The sequence below is a fragment of the Bubalus kerabau genome, chromosome 13 (genome assembly GCF_029407905.1).
Source record: "Bubalus kerabau isolate K-KA32 ecotype Philippines breed swamp buffalo chromosome 13, PCC_UOA_SB_1v2, whole genome shotgun sequence".
NCBI lineage: Eukaryota > Metazoa > Chordata > Mammalia > Artiodactyla > Bovidae > Bubalus > Bubalus kerabau.
The window spans coordinates 35,818,074-35,832,129 of NC_073636.1; the positions used below are offsets into that span (position 1 = coordinate 35,818,074).

The window sequence follows — 14,056 nt, forward strand, 5'->3', positions numbered from 1 at the left end:
TTGTTGTTAAAAAAAATTTCCTCTAGTCTTTGAATGACTGGCACCTGGTTCCATGCCCACCTAAGTCGTTAACATGGTACCACTGGTTTTAACAATGCAGGAGATTTGGCCAAGAATGGGTACTGTGAGGTGGATGAATGACAATAATAATGAAAAATACATATTTATGGACTTTTACAAGGACTGATTATTAATTTAGTAGAGCTTAATGGACTCTCAATTTTGTAGCTTGTCTTCAGTCCTGTTAAAGAATTGTTTTTTTGATTCTTACATCAGAAGTTTCAAAAGCTTTTTTCCCCCTATGCCTTGTAATGCCTATTAAATTGTCACAGGATTATGTTTGTTTAGACATATATAAAAGTTTATTTGTTTGGCAAGTAGCATTCAGATTTTTTAAAGCCTATTCCTGTGAGAAAAGCCTGTGGATGTGAAATGAGCCAATAGTAAAACCCAGGCAGCTGGCAATGAGAGAGTGTTTATGGGTTACTTTGGTACTATCATAAAACCCATCGACCTGACTAGTGAGGACTTCCTTCCAACCGGGCAACATATTTCCAAGCATAACCATTTTTCCAACAAACCTCAAGTTAGTGCATTCTCAAGGTCAGATTGCATTCAACTTGACCCTAAAGTTCTAACAAGACAGCCCAACCACTTCTAACTCTAGCCAGGACAGAGAATGGACAAGACAAAACTCAGCATAGCAGAGCTGCCCAAAAGAGAAACCATCTCTGCATGGAGCAGAAAGCATCCTGGGAATATCTTTGGGATCTGGGCTCCTCAGCCCACAATTCCAGGTAATGAAGTATCTTTTAGATAAGTCAGTTTCCAGACCAAACTAATAAAATCTGAAGGTCTAAGTCTAGAAACAATCTTGTTCTGAGGATGTAAGTGTTTTTGATAGTGATAGTGAAAGTTTCTAAGTCGTGTTCGACTCTTTACAATCCCATGGACTCTGCCCATGGGGATTCTCCAGGCAAGAATACTGGAGTGGGTTGCCATGCCCTCCTCCAGGGGTTCTTCTCAACCCAGGGATCGAACCCAGGTCTCCTGCATTGCAGGTGGATTCTTTACTGTTTGAGCCACCAGGGTTTTTGATAGATTAAACTTAAATGGATGTTGGAATACAAGGGGAACACTGGAGCTAAGAGCTGCAACTTCAGTGTTTGGTCCCATTAGAATGTCTCTCACAACTGCCTGGAGGAAGTGGGAACATTCTCTCCAGGAGAGTTGAGCTGAGAAAGGGCTATACATCCAATGACGAGGAGAAGGACTCAATGCTCCAGGCCAGAGGTCAGCAAACTATTGTCATTCCTCTAGTGTTCCCCTGGACCCGGGAATTGTATTTTTAAAATATGCAGCCATAAAGAAGAGGAGTTTGTTCCTCATAGGACTAGAACATTTTATAGGTGACTTTTCAAGTCTTAACCTTGTGCTATTATGACATCATTGGAACTGAGTCAGGGTGAAGTCAAGACATTTAAACGGAAATATTTATTTCCTTAAAAATATAGCTTAACTTTCGCTCTCCAACTTTGAGAAGGACCATCAGGAGGATGGAGGAGAAGATGACATGACCACTCTCACTAGGGCCAGTCATAAAGCATCCTTGGTACTGTCCAGTTCATGAAACCTCGCATCCCTTTTTCCATTCAGACAGGTCTCTGCCCTCACAGTTCTTCTTCCAGCCTTGCCTGGGGAGGAGAGGGAAGAAGGAACAACAGAGCAAAGTGTGACAGCCCAAATGCTCTGAGGCTCAAAAACCATAGACAAGTAACCCACTTAACCAGCAGTGCCCAGCATTTAGTGTCATTTGTTTCTGGTCCCGATCCAAGTCCTGATCTAAAGACGCCATCTTTTTTGCCTTTAGACTTCCCTCTCCCTGGTTTTCTCCTAGTCTATATGAGCCTCAGCAACAAGCAAACAACTTTTATAAGGATGGGGCGTTTAGTTAAACATCCACAGCTCTTAAAATTTGGGTTCTGCAAGTGAGTGACCCGATCAGCAACATTCACAAGAAAACACAGCTGCAGAGAGCCAGTGGGCACTGGCTAAGCCATAGCTCACACACAACCTGGGGAAGTTTCCTGTCCATTTCTCATGTAACCGACATGGTTATTTTCCTCTCACTGCCACTGACTTCTCAAATCATATCCAAATTTAGAGCAAGCTCGAGCTTTTTCTTCTGGTGTATTGTCTTCACTGATGCTTTCCAGTTCACATGAGAAAACAGCCCTCTCTTCATTGTTTGGAACATCTTGATATGAAAAGCAATTGCAAATAATTCTGACTCCCTAACCCTCTACTCCCCATACTAATCCCAGGTTCACTGCATACCCACACAGCAATGGAGGATGGCATAGATGAGGTCAAGTGGAAATTGCTGGACCACTCTGCAGAGGGGAACTTGTTCCCATCTCCTGCAGCTTTGATGAACACACACACTAAGGGTTTCACCCATGCCAGCTTGTCTCCCAAGGAAAGACTCTTACCAGTAGTTCATGCCATCCGTTTCTTTAACAATTTTCTTGGCACAGATAATTGCATCCGTGAGGTCATCAGTCATCAAGGCTATAAGAGAGAGCAGTAGAGGGTTAGCTGAGAATTTGCTGTTGGAGGAGGGGAAGCCCAAATCAGATTTTCTTCACTTTTCTCACTGCATTTTGGAGCAGGAGGGTTGGAAGAACTATGAGCTGTCTCCTTTTTTTTGTTGTTGTTCCACTTCTTCACAAAGAAAGGATTGTTTTTGTTTCTAGGCCATCCACATCTTGAAGTTTAGGACTCTTTGATAGAGGAATAGACCAGCCCTGAAAGGCTTTTGGAAGTGTGTTTAGGGAAAACACAATAGGAAAAAAAATTTTTTTTTGGAAATGTGTTTAGGTAAAACACAATAGGAAAATGTTTCTGTCCTAAAGAAACATAAAAGCTGGACAGGACAGTAGTGTTTTCTTGACTCATGTTAATTTGGCATGTAAGATCTCCTTATAGGTAATGATTAAACTTCCATTTATTGTAGCTTTCTGTTTTGTGCATTAAACTTTTTTTTTATACCCAAAGTATTTTTCACATGAAGAAAACTTTAAGCTTTATGTGAAACCTTTGCCTTTATTACTTTTTCTATGGCTTTCAGACATAACAAATCTTTCAACTGAAAATGTATTAATTCATACCACTTGACCAGAAGTGACCTCAAAATCCTTCTCAACACGAATATGACAGGAAAAGGCAAATAAACAAAAAAGCCCAACGTCATTTCTGTTTCAGGTTGCGTTCTCCAGAAGTAGATGTGGAGGTGAGTTTGGGGTGCAAGGTGTTTTTGTTAGGGATCCACACCTGTAGAAGAATGGGTGGAAGCAGCAGTGGGCAGGGGAGACTGTAGCTGTGATCTGCAGAGGATGTTCTGCTAGACCTGCACACAGAGAGCAAGGCTCCCACTGGGGGTGAAGCGGGTTGCTAGTCTGGAGATGCCGTGCACAGGTCGGTGGGAAGGGTGGGTGCTGCAGGCCCAGGCTGTGTGATTCATGGAGAGTGTTTGTCAACGTCCCACTTTGTTCTACCATTTTGTTGCACAAGTGAGATGTTTTGCAAATGCAAAAAAAACAAACAACAACAAGTAGCATGGAAGCTTGAATTTCTTTAGGAAAATATGTTAAAGGGGTAGGGGGTGGGGGAATAAAGAACCTGGTTCTGGGCTAAAATGTGGAAACATAGTGAAATCACCACAGTGGGGCAGCAAAGGGGCAGAAATGAGCCCAGGGAGCACGTATGTACAAGGACCTGAGCCAACAGTGGCTTCTGCTCAGTGTTCAAATAGACAATTCTGTTCAATCACACATGGATAAGGAGAGGGTTCTGTTGAATATCAAACATCATTCAAGGGAATCTTTTATTCTCCCCCATCCAACAACAGAAAACAGCAACAATCTACACAAAAAAGAACCAATTCTTTTTGGTGGCGTTCTACTGCAAAACCCCAAAATTTACATCTCCTTGTCCTTTCTGAAGTAGCAACAGCCAACTCAGATACCAGGCTGGTAGGAGAAACAGAGATTAATATAGGTGGGCTATACTAGGTATAGAAGGCAATGACTGCTTCCTTAAAGTCTGTTTTAATAAGGACTAAGTTATTGGAGGGAAACAAAAATGGCTATTATATTATTATATGCATGTGTGTGTGTATACATAGATATATTTATATCTCTATATAAAAAATACTATATCCAAATAATTTGGGGAAGGTTAACAGCAATTTGAGGCACATGGTCTGGTCTGGGATTGAGAAGAGGACTAGCTTCAGTAGATGGGCATGAAGTGCGTGTATTTTGTACACACATGAGATGCCACCTATGTTGCACACACACCCCAATGCTAGCTTGTTTCCAGGTTTCCATGACGGATAGCCCTACTTCTGTAATCCATGGGACGGAATGACATTGTCCCTATTTATAGCCTCTCTGGACTGAGGCTGGGGGAAGACAGTCATGGAGGGTGATTAGGATATAAAACCAACATCCTGTTTTCTATTTTAAAGCTTTCCCTAAAAATCCCAAGCTCTTTTTATGAGAAAACAGATATGAGTGATCCTTCACCTCTAACTATAAGCCATCTAACATTTTAATTTCTGAGAATCCACTGTTGTCTTGCAAATAAATATACATTTAGCCCACATTTCAATAATTGTTCTGTTGGACAATATTCAGTTAGTAAACTGCACATAAAGTCAAGCTTGGCCATGATGCACTAGAGATTTTCTCTCCTACTGTAACAGCTAGACAGCTAGACAATAGGGAATGCAGAATCTTTGAGGGATAGAAACCAGATGAGGTGAGCCTTGGGATTGCTGTGACTTTCTGCCCAGAGGCACTTTCCAGACCACAAAGGTAGAATCCTGGCAGGCTATGGCAATCTAAGTAGAGATCAGAGGCCAAGATAGTTGGAATTTGTGGAGAGGGGTCCCTGTGAGGAAGGAGCCACCCAGGAGTGTGCCAGAACTCTGCAGAGAGAGACCTCTGAGTCTTTGACTGAAAAACTCCATGAGAGTAATCCGAAAACTGCTACCAGAAACCTCAACAACTGCAGGGCTCACGTGGGGAGATGTGATCTGTTACTGGCCAGAGGAGAGAGACTTTGCTGAGCCCTGGTTTATTCAAGAGATGCTATAGATAAATACCTTGACAGTAAGGCTGCACGAGCCCTCCCATAAAGACTACTCTAGAATGTCCCAGACCAGAATTAACTACTTGCCAAGATGAACTTCAATAATCCTTAAAGGAACACAGCATAATCCAGACACTCAACAATGTAATATACATGCAGTCTAGTATCCAGTAAAAAATTGATCAAATGTACAAAAATGTATAAAAACATAATTCACAGCCAGGAGAAAGACCTAGAAATGACAGAGATGATTGAATTAGATAAGAAATTTAAAACAGTGCTTATAAATATGTTTATTGATAACAATGACTTATAGGAAAACATCAATCAAATGAAAGAAATAATATAATTACCTGGCATTGAAAAAATACAATATCTGAAATGAAACATTCAATTGCTGAATTTAATAGATCAGGCACTGCACAAAAATGATCAGAGATCTTGAACATAAAATGATTGAAAATAAAACACAGAAAGGGAAAAGGTCTGAAAAAAAAGAAGAGTCTCGGTGATCAATGTGAATACAAAAATGATCTAGCATATGTGTTATTAGACTCTTAGAAGGAGAAAGTTTAAACATTATTCACTCAGGGATCCAAAATTTTAGTGAATATCAAGCAAAATAAACATGAAAAAATAGGCATTTGTGATCAAACTGCTAGATATTGTTGATGAAGAAATTGTAAAAGGGGATGGAGAAAAAGGACATGATACATATAGGGAACTCAAGTGAGAAAATCACTGATTTCTCATAATAAACAAGTCAAGCGGAAGATAAAGGACATATTTAGTAAGCTGAGAGAAAAATATCTGTCAGCTTGAAAGTGAAAGTGAAGTCGCTCAGTCGTGTCCATGGACTGAAGCCTACCAGGCTCCTCCGTCTATGGGATTTTCCAGGCAATAATACTGGAGTGGGGTGCCATTTCTTTCTCCATCTGTCAGCTTAGAGTTTTATATATGTAGAAAATATCCCTTACAGAAGATAATGCAATATAGACATTTTCAGACGCACAAAAGCAGAAAGATGCTTCCTAGAAGAATTCTACTCCACGAAATTGTTCAAGGATGGTCTTTAGGCTGAAAGGAAATAGCCCTTAACTGTGTGTCCAAAGGAAGGCACCAAAGCTATAGAGAATGTTGTAATTGGTAAATGGGTGTGTGCTCAGTCGTATCTGACTCTTGTGACCCCATGGACTGTGGCATGCCAGGATCCTCTGTTCATGGAATTTTCCAGGCAAGAATGCTGGAGTGGGTTACCATTTCCTTCTCCAGGGCATCTTCCCAACCCAGGGATAGAATCTGAGCCTCTTGCATTGGCAGGTGGATTCTTTACCACTGAACCACCTGGAAAGCACCAAATGATAAATATTGTATGGTAAATATAAAGAGATCCTTCTCATCTGAACATTTTACTTAAAAGATAGTCATTAAAAGCAAAAATAATAAAAAACATACTGTGTCTATACATGTTGTGAGGTGTAGAGCATGCATGTAATGTATGTAGAAATACATACACCACGCTTCCCTGGTGGCTCAATGGTAAAGAATCCGCCTGCCAATGTAAGAGACATGGGTTTAATTGCTGGTCTGGGAATATCCCACATGCTTTGGAGTAACCAAGCCCATGTGCCACAGCTACTGAACCTGTGTTCCAGAGCCTGGGGACCACAACTTCTGAGCCCATGACTACAACTACGGAACCCCATTAGCCCTAGAGCCCATGCTCCGAAACAAGAGAAGCCACCACAATGAGAAGCCTGAGCATAACTAGAGAGCAACCTCTGTTTGCTGCCACTAGAGAAAAAGACCACACAGCAACAAAGACCCAGCACAGCCAAAAATAAATAAATAAAATTATTTTTTAAAAGCATTGTGAAGTGTATAACATGTGGAAGTAAAAAGGACGACAACTTAGCACAGAAGACATGATGGGGAAAATTGAACCACAATAGTATAAAATTCTTATGCAGCAGATCCTTGAAAAACATTGGTTTGGATTTTTTTTTCAATGAATATATTGGAAACATTTTTTTTGAGATTTGTGACAGTTTGAAAACACTTGTAAACCACATAGCCTAGAAATATCAAAAATTAATAGTTAGATATGTCATAAATGCATAAAATATATGTAGGCACTCAGTTTAGTTCAGTCGCTTAGTTGTGTCCAACTCTTTATGACCCCATGGACTGCAGCACGCCTAGGCTTCCCTGTCCATCACCAACTTCCAGAGCTTGCTCAGACTCATGTGCATTGAGTTGGTGATGCCATCCAAACATCTCATCCTCTGTTGTTCCCTTCTCTTGTGTAGGCACTAGTCTATCCTTAATAGGTACAAGGTGAGTGATTATTTAATATAAAATTAGCAATGTGTAAGCTTCCTTGGGCTTCCCTAGTGGCTCAGACGATAAAGAATCTGCCTGCAGTGCTGGAGACCTGGGTTCAGTCCCTGGGTTGGGAAGATCCCCTGGGGAAGGGAACAGCTACCCACTCCAGTATCCTTGCCTGGAGAGTCCCATGGACAGAGAAGTCTGGAGAGCCACAGTCCATGGGGTCACAAAGAGTCAGACACAACTGAGCAACTTTCACTTTAGCTCCCTTCCTGTTTTATAACTTTGCCTTCAGAGAATTATATCACCGTACAGTATGTGTCTCTTTCTCTCATTTAAAAATGCAACAATGCTTCCAATACTTTATTATGAGTATGACTGCAATACTGCATGCCATAAAAATTTCTAACCATTTATTAGAGTATAGGCTGGGCTATTGTGAGGCAATTGTATTGACGGCACTAGGCGATCATAAAGTGATCATATTGCTGCTTCTTGGTTATTAATGCATGAATCATTATACCTATAAATATGAATTCCTTTTTCACATTATCTTTTCATTTTAGTAATGAAAAGATAGTAATAGATAGTCCAGTGTTAGTAATATATATAACATCTACAGTGTTTTGTATCATCTAAAACATCTAAAACAAAATTGATGTGGGTACTGACAGATAATTCATCTTACAAACAGGTGATATAAGCTTACAGAATCAATACATATGATAGAGTAAATGTATTTTCTCTTCCTTATCATTTTCTTAATAATGTTTTTTTTCTCTAGCTTACTCTATTGTAAGAATACAGTATATAATACATATACAAAATATGTGTTAATCATCTGTTTATGCTGTTGGTAAGGGTTCTAGTCAATGGTAGGCTTTAGTAATACCTTGTTCAAGTGTCCACTTTATTATATGTGAAGTGGTATAATGTTATTTGGAGGTAGAAAGGGATGCATATTGTAAACCCTAGAAGATATGCTAAAACTAAAACAGAAATAAAGTTAATAAGGGCTTTCCTGGTGGCTCAGATGGTAGAGAATCAATCTGCAATGAAGGAGATCCAAGTTTGATCCCTGGATTTGGAAGATCCCCTGGAGAAGGGAATGGCTACCCACACCAGAATTCTTGCCTGGGAAATCTCATGGACAGAGGGGCCTGGAGGGCTACAGTCCATGGGGTCTCAAAGAGTCAGACACAACTGAGAGACTAATTAAGCATGCACACATATACTTAAAAAGCCAGTAATAGAAATAAAATCAAATACTGGAAAATATTCACTTAATCCAAAAGTCAGGAAAAATAAACCAAGAGTAGATGGATAGATGGAACAAATAGGAAACAAATAACAACATGGTGGATTTTAAAGTAATCATATCAGCAATTACATTGAATATAAATAATCTAAATCAAAGTTCAGCACAAACTATGGCCCACAGACCCACCCTCCATTTTTGTACATAAAGTTTTATTAGAACACAATGATGCCTATTCATTTCTATACTGTCTGTGGCTGCTTTTGTGCTGTATGACAAGTTGAATAATTACAAAAGAGACTATATGGCTCACAAAACATAAAATATTTATTATCTATTCCTTTCAGAAAAAGTTCCCTGATCTAAACATTCCTGTGAAAAAGCAGAGATTGTTGGACAAGCTCTAAAAGCAGCATTCAATTATATGCTGTCTATAAGAAATTCATTCTAAATTAAATATACCAAAGATATTAATAATAGTTTTTTTTCATTTGAAGTTTTCATTTTGCTGTATAATCTCTGCTTTCAACAAATTACTTTTATCTGGTTTTTGTTGTTGGTGATGGTCTCATTTTCTCATGCCAGTGACAGCCTATGAAGTCTAGTCATTGGCAGACTTCTAGTTAGCTGCACTTATTTAAGAGAAGTATGCTAAAAAAAAAAAAAAAAAAGCTGATTAGGAATCCAGTAGAGAGGTGGGGATTTTCAATTGTGCATCTCACCGAGGGAGATCTAGCTAATTTGTTCACTGGGAAGCCCCCACTCAGAATCTAGTTTTCCTTTTCCTCTCTCTGGATTCCCCAAACTAGGGTCTTCTCTTCTGGAAAGACTAGGCTGGCTGCCATCATTCAGGGATCAGAGTGGAGGGAGGTGACTGGAACTACAGGAACTTGACTCCCTCTTAGGATGGAGCTCTCACACTCAAAGGTTGGTGAGGTCCCTCAGTGAGAGAATTTCTACCTATTTTGTCCAAGAGAGAGAGCTCCAGTAACTTGCCAGGGTTGGGAGGAACAGTCAATAGATGAATGGAATCAGGAGATGAGTCAGCTGCTGTTTAACTGACTTTCCAATTAATCATACCGTTTTTAGCCTGCCTTCACCCCAGTTTCTGGAAGTAGCTGATGTTGCTGATTTCTGAGCTCTTTTGGGATCCTGTGGTTGCTTTTTGGCTTTCCCACGGTCAGCTTAGGATTCAGATTTCTCTGATTGCTAAATTAGTCACCATTAGTCCTCTCACTTTCAGCTTGGAACAATACTTACACATCCGACTGCCATATTTAACTGGAAGACTCTCGTGGCAAGCTCATAGGGTATGCTAATGAGATTAACCAGGAAGGGGAGGGTTTTAAAAAGTCCTATTTGTATAAAAGTGAAGATATTGAATGTTTTAGCCTGGGAGATAAGATTTGGAGATGAGAAGTACCTCCTAATCATCATTTTCAAACATTTGATAAGTTGAAGGCAAAAGGAGAAGGGGGCAGCAGAAGATAAGATGGTTAGATGGCATCACCAACTCAATGGGCATGCATTTGAGCAAACTGCAGGAGATAGTGGAGGACAGAGGAAACAGGCAAGCTACAGTCCATGGGGTCACAAAGAGTCGGACAAAACTAAACAACTGAACAACAACAATGTATAAAACAGAGAAAATTGGTTTTTAATAAATCCAGAAGGAGAAACCAGCATTAATGGGAGAACACTATGAGGAGATGGATTTTGGCTCAACAAAAGAATGTTCTAAAATAAAGGCTGACCAAAAATTGAGTGGTTGGCCCCAGGAGGTAGTGAGCATTCCACAGTAAAGTAGGGGCAGGGGCTACTAATTTATTAGGTAAATTAACACAGTGTGCGGTCATTCATACATTCACACTTGGTTACTGATTATCTTGTGCATGTCTACGAGAAATTAAAAGTTTATTTCCTGCTCTTAAGGAATTTGCTGGAGAATATTTTATGGCTCCTTGTCTTCAGTCTTTTGACCTTCCCTCCATTGATTTAGTCAATGAATATTTCTTGAGCTCCAATGGCTAGGGAGCATTCTAGGCATTGAGAATGCATCAGTGATTGAACTAGAACTCCTGCCCTCATGGGGTTTGCATTCTACAGGTGAGCAAACAAGACCGTCACTTACTTTGCTTCATCCTTCTACTGCTGTCTCTTGCATGTTCTTCTCTATACTGCCAGCCATGACCACCATTCTGGTCTGTTTATTTCTCACCTCAACAATTGGAGGGGCAATTAAATTGTCTCTTCTTTAATTTCTCTCATATCCAGCTTGCATATTCATTTTTCTGAAGCAATGCCACTGACCCATTCTGATTTCCTAGTGCGGGCAGAAATCAGTGCACTCTCCTCAGCTTGGGTTCCAGGGCCCTTCATGGTCAGGTAGTCATCAAACTTTCCAACCACATATCCTGTTATATTTTATGCACGTTTTTGCCTTTTTGTTCTCCTTAACTGGAATAACACTTCTCTATCCTTGAATTTCCAAATCTTATCTATCTTCCAAATATTAAATAAAATATCATGATGTCAATAAAGCTTCCCATGACTTTATTAATAACATCTCTTTCCTCTGAAGCTCACACCTGTTTATAGTCATTTATATAACTTTGTATAAGCATTCTTCCTTAACACCAGAATTCATGTCTGAAGAGTCCTGCTATGCTCAATTCTATGCCCACATATATTTCCTGAGTGATTAAAGAGAAAGACTTAGAAATAAATTCTAGCATCATTTCTACTGTTGAAGAAGTGCTGTGTGAAGTGAATTTGTCTCATTCTGTATAAAGAAGTTTCAACTGCATCTTTTGAGTGGATTGCTTATGGAAATCAGCTAGCAAACAGCTTTCTCCTTCTTAACGAACATATTTAACCTCTCTATGCATAAAAGTGTAGTCAGGTCGTTTGTCCAGGCCCCTGTTTTTGTGGTGGGCTTCATAAAACCCACCCTGGATGGAATAAACCATCTTTGGACAAGTTGGCCACAAGGTTGTGAGTGCCACTTTGGGGAACTCTTGAATAATTTATAATAATTTATTTACAGACCCACTTGCACATCTGAACTTCCAAATTTTGGTTAAAGCAGAGGATGGGTAGATAGTCCATGGTCAGCTTTCCTGTCTGTTCCTAAGGATGATATTGGCGGAATCAAAAGCCTACCTGAGCAGGCCACGTGACAGCGGTTTTTCTCTTGTAGCTTTGTACTTCTGCACCACGTGTCACTGTTTATCTGAAAGATGCCATAGTCGGTGCTTCCGTCCTCCAGCTGGGTCTGAGCCGTGGTGTTGTAGTGGCTCTCATAGTAGGCCATGCAGATCCCTAGAGGGGAAAAAAAGCCAGGAGTGTCAATAAAAGAAATTCATCGTTTCCTCCCATCTGCTCTTAGGGGAGAGTTCCCTTATAGGTATTACACCAATGCTTTGCTCCTGACACGCCCTGGGGAGTGTCAGGGCAGGTAGCACACCTGAGAGGCACAGGCTGGGCAGGGTGGCACACCTAGTCAGCGGCTGACCCTGGACCAGACTAAGTATCAGGTCTGCTCCTTGCAATGCCAGCAAGAGGGAGCTGTTTTCTCCTTCCCTTGCTGATGTCAATCATACAGGACTCCAGGAGTGAGGACAGGAGGGGCAGGGAGGGGGAGGGAAGCTCTGGAGAGCAGTCAGGGAGGACATGTGAATAGCCAGCAGCCGCTGGTGGGGCAGAGCAAGGACAGGCTGGAAGCCAACAGAAGTGGATATGGGAGGGGTCTTTGACATCTCAAGGAAGAGTTAAAGGGCAGGAAGAGAACAAGAAGGGAGAAATCTCACAGTTTCCAAGGCTAAAGCCTCGGTAATTGTCCAGGCTGGCCCTCGAAAATATTTTTGCCAGTTTACACCGAGTGTAGATTTTGGGCTCAACGACTGTGACCAGGCAGCCCATCAGGGCCAAAATACCAGCAGCCTTCATCCCCAGGCCTGTTGAAGGCAGAACCTGTCAAGAATAAGAGACCACATCAGACAACCCTGCTTGATTCTCAAGGAAGTTTCTCGCCAACAAGAACTTCCAAATCTGCCAGCCTGAATGTGTCCTGTCACTTGTAAACACTGAGAACCAGCATCAGGGAAAACCCAAGTGCCAACAGTACGTAGTACAGGGAAGGAATGATTGTAGGCTCTCTAAAACTTTCTACATGGTTGTGCGTGCGTGTTCAGTTACTTCAGTTGCATCCAACTCTGTGACCCCATGGACAGTAGCCCACCAGGCTCCTCTGTCCAAGGGATTCTCCGGTCAAGAATACTGAAGTGGGTTGCCATGCCCTCTTCCAGGGGATCTTACCAACCCAGGTATCAAACCCGAGTCTCTAAGTTTCCTGCTTTGGCAGGCAGATTCTTTACCACTAGTGACACCTGGGAAGCCATTCATTCTACATGCTCAGTTCAGTTCAGTCGCTCAGTCATGTCCGACTCTTCGCAACCCCATGAATTGCAGCACACCAGGCCTCCCTGTCCATCACCAACTCCCAGAGTTCACTCAGACTCACGTCCATTGAGTCAATGATGCCATCCAGCCACCTCATCCTCTGTCGTCCCCTTCTCCTCCTGCCCCCAATTCCTCCCAGCATCAGAGTCTTTTCCAATGAGTCAACTCTTCTCATGAGGTGGCCAAAGTACTGGAGTTTCAGCTTTAGCATCATTCCTTCCAAAGAAATCCCAGGGCTGATCTCTTTCAGAATGGACTGGTTGGATCTCCTTGCAGTCCAAGGGACTCTCAAGAGTCTTCTCCAACACCACAGTTCAAAGGCATCAATTCTTTGGTGCTCAGCCTTCTTCACAGTCCAACTCTCACATTCTACGTGCTACTTTCTAGTAAATGCCAAGCTCCCGGGACCTGGCAAGGAAGGGAATCAACCTTCCTTTACTGATGTCCAGAAAGAATCCACAGAGAGTAACACATTTCTCAGATTCCCCATTAACTCTATGACTAGAAATAACCAGAGTACAATGAGGTAAGCATCACCTGCACACGTGGAATCAGACATCTCGGTTTCAACCAGAGATGGATATACATGGGTCTTCATAGACAACCTTAAGATTTATTGTTGGGAGAGAGGAGGGTTCAGGATGGGGAGCACATGTATACCTGTGGCGGATTCGTTTTGATGTTTGGCAAAACTAATACAGTGTTTGAGGTTTAAAAATAAAATAAAATTAAAAAAAAAAGAGACTATAGAAAAAAAAAGATTTATTGTTGGGAGTTTATTGGAGGGAGAAGATTTTTTTAGAAGACAGGAAATGTTTTATTTTTTATCTTTATTTTTAAAAAACCTTTTAA

At 41.1% G+C, this 14,056-nt stretch overlaps 1 protein-coding gene across 1 annotated transcript; it reads right to left on the reverse strand.

Annotated features, from left to right (window-relative positions):
• Positions 1–1,624: 1,624 nt before the first annotated feature.
• LOC129626239 (lysozyme-like protein 1) lies at positions 1,625–12,691 on the reverse strand. Its single transcript, XM_055545400.1, has 4 exons — positions 12,553–12,691; positions 11,906–12,064; positions 2,493–2,571; positions 1,625–1,694 (listed from the first exon to the last, which is right to left on the reverse strand). The coding sequence occupies exons 1-4, from the start codon at positions 12,689–12,691 to the stop codon at positions 1,625–1,627; spliced, it is 447 nt and encodes a 148-aa protein (XP_055401375.1).
• Between the last annotated feature and the right edge of the window lie 1,365 nt (positions 12,692–14,056).